General features: G+C 40.9%; 2 protein-coding genes across 2 annotated transcripts; one reads left to right on the forward strand and one right to left on the reverse strand.

Annotated features, from left to right (window-relative positions):
• Positions 1-1370: 1370 nt before the first annotated feature.
• Positions 1371-3237, reverse strand: LOC110924241 (extensin-like). The gene is made up of 2 exons (XM_022168271.1): positions 2754-3237; positions 1371-1546 (listed from the first exon to the last, which is right to left on the reverse strand). The coding sequence occupies exons 1-2, from the start codon at positions 3235-3237 to the stop codon at positions 1371-1373; spliced, it is 660 nt and encodes a 219-aa protein (XP_022023963.1).
• A 3823-nt stretch (positions 3238-7060) lies between these two features.
• Positions 7061-7912, forward strand: LOC110924242. The gene has a single exon (XM_022168272.1). It carries the CDS (start codon positions 7061-7063, stop codon positions 7910-7912), a length of 852 nt encoding a protein of 283 aa, XP_022023964.1.
• The last annotated feature ends 7287 nt before the right edge of the window (positions 7913-15199 follow it).

Consider the following 15199-nt stretch of genomic DNA (forward strand, 5'->3'; position numbering starts at 1 on the left):
TATCATCAACAAACATATTCATTCAACTATTTTGACCCGTTTGGTTGTCGAGTGAGTTACATCACTTCATTGACCTACCAAACACAATCCTTTACGCTATATCAACATCAGACATATCTACGACTAGGTTTATCTACATAAGTGTAACGAGACGACAAGGCACGTACCTTTAGAGCACACTTTTCAAACGCGTATCTCCACCGGGTTGTCCACTTGACGATTCAGATTCCTTGCCTAAAGAGTTCAATTCACAATTGTTTTAGAACGATTTCATAAGTTTTAACGCATAATTTATCTCACCATTTTAATATGCGTTTTTGTTCAGAATTTTAATATTTAGTCCTCCTTTAGGCATTTCTACAAACACCTAAAGAGCGTTATTTTACTAATCCAACAACCAAGTCTCATGATTAGTTATTTGGCCAAATTTTAACATCTACACGATGTTCATATATCAAATTTCACATTCATACTCTGGATTTATTTCATTTAGCTTAAATAACACTAGTTTAATAATACTGATTCTAGTGTTCATCATGTTTTCTACTAAACCCATTACACACATAATGGATGATTAGAATTTCATGGTTTAGGTACAAATTCAACAAACTAATGGCTAGGTTTACTCCTAGACATGATTTCTTTATTGTTCTATCCAAACAACTATCATGCAAGCAATAATTTCAAATCTTATGTGTTCATCTAGAATTTGAGATGGAATCAAAGTGTGAAATTTGACATACCTTGTGATCACTTCGCTGAGGTGATCACTAATTTGTGCTTAGATTTCAATTTGGGTCTGATTTGGCCTCTTGATTTGATCAATCTTTGCACATTAGGGTTTTGAGCATGAGAGCTCCCCTGGCTCTGGTTAGGATCGCAGAACACACACACACACATGTGTGTGTGTTTTGTGTTTAATAATTGTTTTAATTAAAACTTGAATTCCTTTGTCCATGTTTAGCCCCTCAATTTTACCCAATTTTTATAAAGGGTATTTTAACCATTGTTTGTTCTTATTATGTCAAGACACTAATCTAACTAGGTTATTTATTCCTAGTTATTCTATTCTGACCGTAACCGGCCTTCAGTTTATAATATTAAATCTATATTTTCAGGGTGTTACAAGTCTACCCCCTTAAAGAGGTTTCGACCCCGAAACCTTCCTTAAGTAGTCCTTTGGTTTGGCCAAACTAACTTAGTTTCGTTTTTAAGTGTCACACCCCGATATTTCCACATATTACCGGTGGGCCCGGCTGGGAGTATCGTGACGTAGTTGATATCATCATAGACATTACACACAATAATATAGCACAGCGGAAGGCTTGGTGAATAAACTATTACAAACCATATTGTCCGAGTGCTTGAGTTTAAGAATATACAGAGTGGAATGTAATAAAATCCACACTCGGCTCTTTAAACTTAGCATCTACCGCCTGAGAAACTGCTGTGGTGATCAATGCTTGCAGTTCGGCACCAGTGATATTAATCCTGGTGTTGTTCCCGTCTGCAGGATGACTGTTTGCTTCATCCGAGCCAGCCATTTCTGAATACTATATCAAACAATAATAATATTTAAATTATATATATTGATTCATCGCATTGATGATCAGATGGTCATGGTATTATTAAACCATTTAGACCGTTTTAGGCAATAATTAATAATCAAACAGAATATAATATTCTTTATATTTATTAGACAGGGAAATAAAAATTTCACAACTGTCAATGCCGTATAAGACATTTTAACATTAGGCTCGTCTCGAAGGACATTTAAATAGCTTAGAAAGCTTGTCACAGGGACGATTTAAAACCTAATCAGCGATCTCTTGGATCAGTGATCTTTTAAAGGTCGAACAAAGTTCATTGCCCTTTTGACAAGAAGTTTATGAATAGAACTTTCGTTGTCCTTATTACACCCTTGCTTATAATCATACATCTCTAATGGATGTCTAGGTGTACACATCATATTGATGTTTATTAGCCATGATTCGCATTGATCATTTAGGCTATATATAGGTGACTTGGAAAAATCCAAGTACATTATTGAAGCTTGTGTGGTTTCTCGTACCGCACAGCTAGGAATGTTAACATGTTTTCAGATGTTAACAGAGATTTACTGTCTTAAAAAGGTTGTACCATCATAGCCAGTTAATACTTTGGCTAGGTTATACCTCTAAGAATTTCTTTGGCGGATCAATTATAAATTGAAAAGATATATCATGATGTAATAAATACATAATTAAAAATCAAAGATAAACTTCATCAAACTTGAAACGAGTACAAGTGCCCTAAACGGGTCTTAGAAAGAACAAACGGCTCGCGCAGGGGCTTACAGAAATAGGAAAATAAGTCCGCGCAGGGACTTTAATACAGAAAATAAACTAATGTCCTCACAGGGACATGATTACAAACAACATAAGAAAATTAAACAAATCCCTACTTCTTCTTTCCTTTAAGAAGGTTTGCAAGACCGTTCATAAAGCTACCATGCTCCTTCTTGTTTTTCCTAGCTTCATGTTCAAACTTGTCTAACCTCTCAAGGATTTCTTGAGTTTGCTGCTGCTGGAAGGAAGGAGGTTGCTGGTTTGGCTGGTATTGATAACCCTGCACTGGGTATCCAGTTGGATGAACTTGAGGGTAAGAAGAAGGGTAAAGGTGATGGTATTGTGCAGCTGTAAGGTACGGGTCTTGAGTTCCTTAATCCGATGGATATCCCGATGGGTTTTCAAAAGGATTGTACCCAGAAGAACCTGGGTAAGTCGGAATTGGGTTGTCGAAACCCATTGGCGACTGAGGTGGCGCATAAGAAGCTGGCGGAGGATCAATCTCCGGTGCCGCATTCGAGGGCCCACCCATTTGGAGGTCTTCTGGAATAGGAGGATAAGAACTCGAACCCTGAGGAGAACTGAAACGAGGTCCTCCTTGCACGGATATACGTACGTTCCTCCTTCGCCTCGGAGGCTCGGGAGGTGGCTGCGGTGGTTGCTGAGGCGGCTCCTCAACAGGAAGTTGTGGTGGTGAAACTGGCTGGAGCTGGGGTTCAACCAAAGGTGGTTGAGCTGGAGAGCTATGGTACGAAGGAGTAAAGTACCAATCCAAGGTGGCCATCCTCTTCTGGAATGAATCGGGCCCACGGTATGGTGATCCCTGAAATGGAGATCCACTTGATATGCTTATTGGGTGGCCCGGTGTACCGGTCTGCATCTCCGGATCTGGGTCGTCGTCCATCTCCATTTCGTGAGGAAAATGTCCTCAGGGCCCAAAGGGTTGTAACCAAGGAAGTCATTGACATAGTCATTCGGATTGAACTATGCCGGCGAATAGGTAGAATCAGAATGGTGGAACGAATGGGAGTGCAACGACTGGTACGATTGGTGAGACTCATGTGAGTGATTGGAGTGTTGGGAATGGTGCGAGTGTTGGGGCTCGTCTGGGACAGGCGGCCCAAAAGATGGATGGAAAGAAGGTAAAGAGCTTAACAAGACAGAATGTCTCGTCGGCTCAAAGGAGTGACCCTACAGATCGTGTGAGTCAGAACTAGAAAGGGACGCAGACGGAGTGCGTCGGTGCGATGGTCCTGCTGCTGATGGTCCCCCTCGCATGGGACCTTTTCCTCTTCCTCTAACTCTGGGAGGCATTAAGGTAAACTTCCTGACAAAACAAGAATCAAAACAAAATAAAATACAAACAGCAAGGAAAGTTTAGAATAAATCCCAGGTCATGGCCTAGACTCGAAAGTCTAAGGAATGTGCTTTATTGTGTCATTGAGATTAAACACAAAAGGTTAGTGTTTAATTCACTCAATGTTGGCTCTGATACCAACCTGTCACACCCCGATATTTCCACATATTACCGGTGGGCCCGTCGAGGAGTATCGTGACGTAGTTGATATCATCATAGACATTACACACAATAATATAGCACAGCGGAAGGCTTGGTGAATAAACTATTACAAACCATATTGTCTGAGTGCTCGAGTTTAAGAATATACAGAGTGGAATGTAATAAGATCCACAGGCGGATCATAAATGTACAAAGAACAAAAACAACAGACTTCAGGTATCTTATGGATTTGATGGATCCTTTATGACACCCTATAGCTCCAGCCTATTTCGAGAGGTACCTGTCAATCAGTCTTTAAGAAAATACGTCAGTTTACACTGGTAAATACAATTTAACTGACTCTTTTTGAAAACATTTATGAAAATAGATTTAAGTGCACATGGCACAAATCATTTATAACTTGGGACAATTTTTAATAAAATCTTGTATACAGTTTTACATGTGTGTCATACATGTAGGGCCGGTTTGGAAGCCAGACATGATTAACTGACTCACCACTTATAAAACCCACAGAAGAGTGATCCCCAACTTGTGGGTAATTTAATATTTAGCATTTGCATCTGTCAGGTGCATGCCTGCACCCTGTGCATAGGTCGTGGCTATTAATAACTTAAATGAGCCGAGGATATCCAGGACACGGTCGTTAACCCCCAATGTTTATGTTATCAGACAATACAGATTAAAACGGGTTATGCAGATTTATTACATCACAATCCGATTAAATAATCTCATACCCGACCAAGCGGCATTATTATAACACGGTATCCCAAGCCCGTATAAGGGAAAATAAGTTAAAAGTATTTACCTGATGCTAGCAGTAAAATCCTAAAGCTTTTTGAAGGCACCTTCTACCGGAAGCTATTTAATCTGTATAGAAGGTTTATTAACCTATTAGGATGCTAACGGGTCTTTAATTAAGTCAAGGACTTAGACCGGCTAGCTAGATGGAAACCTTACGGTTCTAAACACCAGATCAAGCGAAGACCGGAATAGAATGTGATTTAGACGCGACAAGCTTGGATACTTGTATAATATGGGTAAACTAAACACATTCTGGAAAACGAGAATTTAAAGATAAGGTTAAGCCCGTTTCGGCTATTTTACGTAAACTAGTTACGTAACCCGATCCGAACGCATAAATGCGTAACGGGTAACCAAATAAATTATATACAGGTCTTAATCATTATTATGCTCAAAATGTGTTAATATATCAGTAATATATTAACATATATGCCCAAAAAGTGATTTAAACCAAAATAAGTCCCATAAGGGTATTTTGGTAATTTTAATGCCCATAAAAGAGTTTAAATACTAAACTGAGTTTCAGGTCTGATTTAATTAGTAAAGATATGTATTTTTATAAGTTATATCAGTAGGGTATTTTATATATATGAAAATTTATCTTATATAACTAAACTATGCACCGTAGGGGTATTTTGGTAATTTTACATAGGCTTTCAAGGTCAAAATACACTTCTGAGTTTAAAAACTTTGGCTTACTGAAGGGGTAAGGTCCCAAAAACCCCATAAAAGGCGATGGGAACCATACCAAAACCTTACAGATCAAACCTTATACCTTGCGCGGCCGCGCACTGGTCTTACAAACAGAGATCTAAGAGCAGTCAAGATGTCAACACTTGCGCAACCAAGGGGAATCATAAACCTTTGCGCTTTCTCCCATAAATAAAGGATGAAAATCCTGAGATAAATACTCCCGCCTTTATAGCCAGACTTGGATATTATTTACTCAGACTTGAGAATTATTTATCCACCTGTCTCCACACGATAAAGGTGACACACCAGATTACAGCAGTAATCTTCTAGAAGGGATACAATCGTGCACCACCAAAACGGTTACAACCGAATGGACACGTGTCATCATCTCATACGTCCCTAAGGTCACAACGGAAGTATGCAAATGGAGAGTAATCTCCATTTGATCACTTTACACGTGGCTTATCCCCAGCCTTCGATCTAAATCACGATCCATGTGCTCTCACCTCAGATCAGAAAGCTTAACGGAAGGAAATGCAACCGCTTACGGGGTTAGCATCTTCCGTTAACTTTTCATTAACAGGTTTTCCCGCCCAAATGACTCCCGGCTATAAATAAGAGATAAAACCCAGGTACGACACAAGCTACACACACTTCCCAAATTCTTAATCTTCTTCTTCTTCATACCAATACTTATTCTCACACCGGAGTCGAGTCAAGGAGAGAACCCCTTTTCTCCCCTTGACGAGGCTAACGGTGCTCTTTTTTGCAGAGCTATCAGAGGAGAAGGTCAATCGGATCTGAATCAATCGAGTGGAAGCTAACCTTTTATGCGGATTCAAACCCCCTAGATATTTCGGTTCCGACCATCTATCTAGTGTTTCTTCATTGGCGCCCACCGATTCCTCTGTTTTTTTAGTTTTCATCTCGTTTCGATTCAGTTCCCTTTATCCTCTATTATGGCAGAAAATTCATCATCTCATCGACAAGCCGGTCTTCGACCGAACGTCGAGAACAATGTTCAAATAGAAGGAATTCCAAAAGATGCCTCGGATGACAACGAAGTCTAGTCCAACCGGGAAAACGATCCAGTAAACCCTGCTCAATCAATTTTGCCACCAGGAGAAACTCCAATATCCTGGTACGTTAGGTCTCAAGGGGCACTAAATGCAGTATACACACAGCTGTGTGCTCAGACTGTTCCCCTAACTCAGTCACGAAGACCAGGATCTCGGGCAAATGCTTCCCAACGAGAAAATTCAACTTACGGGGGTACAGAAGTTTACGCCAGATCCACATCACGAAATGAATACACTCAGACAGAAAGCCATCAGAGAGAAAGTCATGGTAGATCACATCCTCACCGAAGGCGATCGGTCCATGACAGGTTAGGTTCCCAACAAGACACCCACACTGACGAAACTGACCCAACATATCGTTTAAGTGCAAATACCAGTGTGTTCAATCGATTGCAGCCAAACTATAATAAGAGCAGGCCTCGAGCGGTTTATAACCCCGAGGCAGAACACAACTATGATTTGATTTACCGCGCTGCGGAAGCAGCGGAATATTCAAAGTTCATCATGGAAATAGCTTTGGCTCCTCTTGAGAAAGCTAAATTACCATCCAATGTGGGAAAATTTAATGGGCTGACAGACCCCGATGACCACCTAAGAGTGTTTACCAGCGCAGGTCTGGTTGGAGGTTGGACTCTCCCACTATGGTGTCATCTGTTTGTTCAGACCCTGATGGACCAGCGCGAATTTGGTTTGATAACTTACCAATCGGACAGATTGAATCCTGGAAGGATCTGCGTGAAAAGTTTTTGACACACTTCAGCCAGCAACGACGTTCCATCCGTGATACATCTGACGTCATGAACATCTGGCGTCATGATGACGAGAGTCTGGAGGATTTCATCACCAGATACAATAAAGAAGTATTAGAGATTGGCGGCGTGCATGAGCAACTAATCTGCGCACAATTCAAATACGCGGTTAGATGTGACGACATGATTAAGGTTTTATCCGGAACTGAGGGCCTCCCCAAAAGCTGGGAAAAGATAATGGCAGCAGCCAAGGTTTATGCGCAAACGGAGAAAAACCTTACTACAAATAGGCCACCACCACCACACAACAGGCCTACAGACTTAAGCTCAACCGGCGAAAGAAGATCAAAGAAGTCATGGCGTGAATCTGGAACAGGAAGTCGTTCGTCTGAGGATGCCCGCACAACAATCAACAAACTCACCGCGCAGAGGGAGAACAAACATGAAAATAGGGAGAGACAATGGACTCCCCTAACAAAAACCCCGGCGGAGGTCTTAAGCACTGAAGACTATCAATTCAAATCTCCGGTTCCAATGAAGAGCAAGCGTGGACAAGAGCCGGCACAATACTGCGAATATCACAAAGATAACGGGCACACCACTAACAACTGCATCTCCCTACGCACAGAAATAGAGAAAGCCCTCAAGAGCGGCGAACTCACACATTTACTCCAAAATGTGCGCAAGGAGATTAAGCAGATAACCCGGGGTGATGAAGGCCCAAGCAAACGGGCAAAAACCTAAGAAGCGACTCTACAAGATTCCTACGGAAAGGCATGATTCATCAAACAAAGTGGGAATACTAGAGAGTAAGTTGAGTTCCACGTAATTATTTCAAACAAAACTTTGTAAAAGCCTCTGTGCTCTATCCGTGAATAAAATTACAAAGTTTTTATTATCTTTATGTTTACAAAGTGCATGCAATTTCTTTTAGTAAGTGCAAAAACATTATGGTTAGGCCTAAAACAAGCTTCATGAACGGTCAGTGATAACATCACAAACGGCCACAAGTTCAAACATAAGCTTTATACCAACTTCATTCGCCTTACTCAACAAAGCAATCGTACTCACGCAAGATATTGTAAACACAAATAAAAACATCCAATTTTTAGCGTACGCATACACCCTAAACAAAGAAAATAAAAGAGTTTCAAACATGGCAGTGTTTTACTTGCGCAGCAGCGCATCGGCAGAAATAGGGATTTACATCCCAAATATTACATGAAAAATTGTTCAAAACATTTTTCAATCTACGACAAATCTTCGCCCTCATCCGGGAAGATTTCCCTTAGTTGCGCTACGTGATCATCATATTGCAGCGCAACATTTATCAAATCCATGACCAGCAATTGCAAGTTGTCAAATTTTGTCTTCAAAGCAGCAAGCGCAGCACCAGTATCCACGCCAGAGGTGGCAGACTTGCTATTATCCCAGTTAACCTTTAAAGCGCTGTTCACATGATGGGAACATTCAGCATATCCTTGCGCATATCCATCTCTTCGCGCGGCAACCACCAAACGAGCAACAGTTTTATCTAACTCTTCAGAGTTCAACACAGATTCAGCAACCTATAAAAAGAAGAGAGATGAATGAGTAAGGGAAACATAACAAGTTTTACAAAAAAAAAAGGAGAAAAGAAACTTACGCAAGCAATACCGCGATCTTTTAACCAAGCCATATCGCTCTTCAAAGGTTCAAGCTCGCTTTCCGCCGTAACTCGTGCCATTTCTGAATTCTCCAACTTCTCTTTAGTTTCAGATAAAAGGCGGGAGGTTTCAGTATTCTCAGAATGCGCAAGCTCCAGATCTTTCCTAAGTTGTTCCTGATCAGCAACCAAAATAGTAAGTTCTTCTAACTCTTTATCTCTAAGAGCAAGAGTGGCTAAAGCTTGTACCTCTCTTTGTTCACTGCGCTCCCTATGAGAACGCGCCTCCGCTAGCGCAGCTTCAACATCAGCTTTCTCTTTCTTCAACTTGTCTACCTCCGCATCCTGATTCTTCATCTTTTCAACCTCATCTTTAAGGTTATTAATGATGTCACGAAGGTTTGACTTCTCAACATTATCTTTTTCGCAAATTCTTCTCCAGTTTTTGCGTTCTTCAGAAAGGAGAGCAGTTTTAGCTTCCGCCTTTCTATTCCAACCAGCTACAGACCATTCTTCAGTCTTGCACTCAGCTTCAAACTTGGCTTGATCAGCTTCCAATTTAGCCTTCAACTGAGCCAAGCGTTTTTCATCCTTGGAAAATTTCTTTTGAGACGCCATAAAGGATTCCTGGTCTTTATGCATACTATACCACTCACGCACTATGCGATGAGTGGTAGACACGTGAGAAGCAGTCTCTTCAAAATAAGATTGGTAGGTTTGTTCATAAGACCGGCCTTCTTGAAACTTGACTTCTCCAGGAGGAAGTATTCCCTGCATCCAGTCTTGACACACGCGCCAATTCGAGAAGGTGTCACCCTTCTTTAAATTCCAAACAGGAGTGTGAGGATCAGAGGCGTCCTTCTCCGTATAGGTCCGGTAATAATAATCTCCTAGAGTTTCCTCCGGACTAATTGGAGACTGCTTACCTACATCAGCAGGTGAGCTTTGCTTTTCAACCGTCACCTTCTCAACTTGTTCAGGCATAGCATCAGAAGGAGTAGGCGGTGAAATCGAAGTGTTTTCAGCAGATGCTTGTTTTCCAGGGTCGTCAGCACAGTTTCAGGAGTGCGCGGCTTACCAGCATCATCCGCCACACCTGAATCAACGACCCTTTCAGCTTCTTTAACGGTATCAACAGGCTCCCTAGCCTCAACAACATTCTCCGCACCACCATCAACAACCCCCGTAGACTCTGACTGGTCAACCCCAGAAGCGCGCGGAGGGGTGGATGGAAGCTCTTCATTTACCACAGATTGCAGTTCTATGGGAATGGAAGAGACAGGAACTTCTGGGAAAGCAAATAAAGTTTTAAAAGAAATTTTTTAACGCACATAAAAGGAACATGAAGGGCAACACTTACCAACAGACTCTGAAATAAAAGAGTCAAGATTCCCTTTTCTGATAATTTTCTTCCTCTGAACCTTCTTAGGAGGTTGACCCTCCGTATCCGCATCAGCTTGTTTCCTTTTACCAGTCTTCCTGTGCACCAAGTGTTCGGGACTTGAGTCCAAATCGATAGGATCACTTGGATTAGATGGAGGAAGGTCAGCAGAATCTTTCGATTCAGGTTTTGGCTCTCGCACAGATACTGCAGGAGTAAGACCCTCCAAAGAGTCAGAAACCACCACATAATCACACCTGGAGTCAGAGGAATGGCGCGTACCTTTCTTCTCTCCAACATTCTTTGTCTTCAAACTTTGGGCCTTTTCAGCACCACCCTTCTTCGGCGCAGGAATCGAGGATACTGCACGTTTCTTCTTTTCAGGACCTATGCCCAAATTCAACAGCTCACCTACAAAAGCGCACATAAAAATCTACCCACAAAGGCACGAAAAGGAAAAACAAAAGCAGAGATAACTTACCGGCACCAGCAGTTGGTTGAACAGACAGATCCGCATCTCGCGGACGAGCAAAATTTCCTACAATACGATGGTACCAAAGTTCCTCGTCAGGTTTCTTCTTAATATTACCCATCTTTCCGCCTTCCCTCTTGAAGGCAACAACATACAAAGAAACAACTACAAGGAAGAAATATCAAGTCAAAAAAAAAGAGAGAGAAAGTGGAAGGTATGGGAAAAACTCCAATCGTACCATGACCATCCTCGGTATATACTAGTTTGTCATCACGATCCATCTTCCAATTTAAACTCATACCAGCCCCAACAAGAGCTCTCTCTGGTAAAGCAATATTAGGCATATCCTTCAAATCTTGATACCAAGTTTCATCAATAGGGGTCTGAAGCGTCTCGATCGGAACATCTTCTTTCCCCCTTAAAACCATCTTCACCGGAATTATTCTGGCCTTGATAAAAAAGAATTTTTGTTTCCAATCGTGAAAAGATTTGGGGGGTTGATGTAGAATCTTCTTCGTAGAGGCCCTCTGGACAAACGAATAAAACCCTTGGGTACAATGCATTTGATGAAAAACCCTAAATCGGGAAACAGTCGGCTCAACATACATTGTCCGGCACACAAATTCGAAATGACGAACCCTAACCATACCGATTGGATGAACTTGGGAAATATGCAGGTTGTAAAATTCAAGGATTTCAAGGAAAAACTTAGTAGCAGGCAAGCGAAAGTTACCCTCACAAAAGAAATCCCAAAAGAGTGTAATATACCCAGCCGGAGCATCCGCGGCAGTCTGTCCCTCTTCAGGATACAGAGCACCACAGCTTTCCGGAAATTTCAGATTTCGAATCAAACCATCAAAGGCCGTTTTAGACCACTTTAATGGTGGAAGAGCAGTTGACATTTCTTCAGCAAGATCCTCGTGGTGTTCTCCGGTCGACATAAGAAGGGGCACATATAAGTTTTTTCTCAAAAAGAACAAAAGAAGGGAAGTTTTCAAAAAACTAATGATTACCCAAAAGGAAGAGTCCCTCAATCGTTATATATACTCATCGCAATAAATGGCATAGGAAACCGCCACAGCAACTTTTTCGAAAAACACAGTTCTCCAGGCAGATTAGAAAACAGTAACTGACACAAACGTGCCTACAAACGCGCGTGTAAGACACGTACAGCAGAAATAACTGACAATGACAGACTGTGTCACACCCCGATTTCCACGTGTTTCACCGGTGGGCCCGGTGGGGGATTACAGTGACGTAGTTGGCAACAATATAGTCAAACCACACAATATTTAAATGCACAGCGGAAGTATAAAGATAGATATATTTCAACTATCGAATGTAATATCCAAGTATCACAAGTAGTCGAAATAAATCCACAGGAGATCAAAATAAAAATAGAAATATTGTTCAACAGATAGTGGCATCCCAAGCTTGCGAGACTCTAACGATGCTAAGGAGTGGCCAGCCTATTTCGTGTAGAACCTGCCTTTAATCTTTCGGGGAAAATACGTCAGTTTACACTGGTAAATACATTCAACCGACACTTTTGAAAAAGGTTTAATAAAATTGATTTGAATGCACAAGGCACAAACTCTTTATAACTTGGGATAATTTATAAATTAAATCTTGTAAAAGAATTACATGTTCACTATGCGTTCAGTCGCCCGGGTCGTGCCGGGTTTAAGGTTAATAGACACGCCACATAGCATAAAGCCGTGGCGGGAAAACCAACGGTTATACCTTTATAAATATAGACACATTGTCGGGTTCACGCCTACACCCGCGTGTCGAGGTCGTGGCCATTTCGTAAAATGATGCCAAGGATATCTGGGACATGGTCATTAAGCTCCCAAAGCCGTAAAGCCAACAAAACAAATTTTTAAACGGGTCACGTTGATAATACCCAACTACTAATGAGTTGGGGTCAATTTCCCGACCAAGCGGTATTTTTATATACCGTAACCCAAGCCCGCATAACGGAAAATAAGTTAAAAGTATTTACCTGAGCAAGTAATAACCTCAATAAACAAATGCAAGTATCTTTTACTGGTCTCCTATTCTGGAACAAAGGTTTATAACAACCTATTAGAATCCTAACGGGTCTTTAATTTAGCCTTAGCTTAGACCCGTCAGTTTCAAAGGATAAATACGGTTTAATCGCGTGAAAGGCGAAAACCGGGAATGGAATGTGGTTTAGACCCAACAAGTTTGAAGACTTGTTTTATATGGGTAATATAAACACATTCTGGATTTTGAGGTATAAACGATAAGGTTTGACCCGTTTCGGCTAGTTTATGTAAACTAGTTACACAAACCGAACCGTGCGCGCAGAAGGCGTAACGGGTAACCGTAAGAGTCCTACACAGGTTTCCTAAGTCAATATGCTTTAAAGAGGTTGTGGTATCAGTAGGATACCTTCCATAACGCCCGTAACGAGTTTAATTCCAATATATGCCCCGTAGGGGTAATTCGGTCATTTTAAAGATTATAAAAGAGGTTTCCGAGTTCTACAGGAAATCTGAGTTTTCCGAACAGTTTATAAAGTCCAAAATACTCTATTTATTATTTAAAATCAGTAGCAACTGGAATCGGGTCAAAATACCATGTAGAACTCAAGTTATGTCTGAAAAGGGTATATTCGTTAATTACCGAATCGATGCCATAACCGCAGGTTATGAACAGGTTAAAAATAATTAAAAATCTTTAAAAATCTCAAAATATTATTTTACATCAGTTTGTAAAAGGTTTGGTGTCGAAATTTGGGTTTAGATAGGCTTTATGCTAATTGCGCCGTTTAATTACTAAAGTTTCCGTAATTGCGCTATTTAGCATAACTCCTATTCTAGACCTCGGATTGACGTGAAATTCTAGGGACATGCTTAGAAATCAGTAACTAAGGTTATTGTCCTTTCACATATCCAAAATTCTTGTTTTAAAGTAAAAAGGGCGTTATGGTCAACTTTTAAGCTTTTAACGGAATGTGCGAAAGACTCGGACAAACAACGAACCGGTCACAGAGGGTTATACCATCATGTAACCTGGTCCTAAGAGAGTCCTAAGGCATATCTAAATCATACCATAACGGGTCAGAACTGAAGTCAAAGCAAAAGTCAAAGTTTTGCGACTTTCGGTTCCGAACCGGGTCAAAACAGTAAATGGTCGGATCAAACAAGCTTAGACCATTTATAATACTTATTATCATGTTGTATGAGTGTTAAAACAGGTTACACGTCATCTACATTACTGATTATGCATAAAATCGAAAGTTAGCATTCTGTTGACTTTTTCTAAGCAAATTTGACTCGACATTTGGACTAGTTAGAATGGGAATCAGAGGGTTCCCTTTTAAGGGTTTAAAGCCCACATGATTACCAACATATAACTACCTTTGATTCGGCTAATCACTGGACCATTTGTGATTAACCGTTAAGTCAACCGTTAATTACGACGGATTGACTTTTAGGCTATATCTAAGCAAAACTTAACCAAGAAAGGGTGGAGCATACTTACAAGATTCCTATGCACGACTTGTGAAGCTTAGAGAGAATGCTTGAGCTTCAGAAATGATCAGAAAGCAGAATGAAGGTGTGAAGAACTTGGTTGCAACTCATGGCCCTTTTATAGTAAATTTGGGACCTTAGATCATTGCCACACAAGTCTACAAGTGTTCTTAGATTACCAACATGTGTCCCTGAGTGCTAGGGGATGTTTAGGGGGCGCCCATGCTCTCATTATTGCTCAATAAGTCGGTTAAAACACCAAACAGTGCTTCTGTCCACGTTTTCTGCATCTGGGACATTGACGCGGCCCGCGTAAGAGATCACTTAACTTTTACGCGGGTCGCCAGAATCCTTCTGACAAGCCCATATCTTCTACTGTGCTCGCGGCCCACGTAAAGTCCCTTAATTCTTTTACGCGGCCCGCCTGAGACCTATTTTTCAAGATTTTCAAATTTTTTTTAATAATTGCAGTTGGCCTTTCGGTTTCGAAGGGGTAACTTTGCACTTTGGGCCTCTTTTATTTATGTATGAGGGCCTCTTGACTTTTACCCTCACCGGTAAATCCTCGGTTAACTTATTATTACCCGAAAAGTCCTAATTTTCAAGGTTGACGCTTTTAACCCCTCGCATACGAATTTGATCATAATTTTCTCGTTTTAAAACGGAACGTTGCGAAATTTATATCGTACATTTTTGTGAGCGTAATTTACTGTTACAAAGTCTTGGGTTCGTTAAAGGGTCACTCAGAGGTATAACTTAAACATGTTGACACATTTAACCCCTGTTAGTTTGTAATCTCTCACTTTCTTCCACATTTCGTTCCGTACGATCCATGATTTATTCGTTTGAAGGTACGAGCATCATTTAGGGTTACTGTACAGTATATTTATCCCTTGTTGACATTTTGAACCCTTGAATTCACATACTTTCCATGTTTGTCAACTTTAGTCCTTATTTAGTATTTAATACCACGTGTAAACCTATGACACGTGTCAATACTTTATTGGACGCAAAATTTCGAGGTGTTACA

Source organism: Helianthus annuus, chromosome 17 (genome assembly GCF_002127325.2).
Source record: "Helianthus annuus cultivar XRQ/B chromosome 17, HanXRQr2.0-SUNRISE, whole genome shotgun sequence".
NCBI classification, from domain to species: domain Eukaryota; kingdom Viridiplantae; phylum Streptophyta; class Magnoliopsida; order Asterales; family Asteraceae; genus Helianthus; species Helianthus annuus.

Coding starts and splice junctions, on each gene's coding strand:
- LOC110924241 (XM_022168271.1), bottom strand. CDS start 3,237: ATGGAGATGGACGACGACCCAGATCCGGAGATGCAGACCGGTACACCG. Junction 1,547..2,753: donor CCCAATTCCGACTTACCCAG/GTTCTTCTGGGT, acceptor TATAGTATTCAG/AAATGGCTGGCTCGGATGAA.
- LOC110924242 (XM_022168272.1), top strand. CDS start 7,061: ATGGTGTCATCTGTTTGTTCAGACCCTGATGGACCAGCGCGAATTTGG.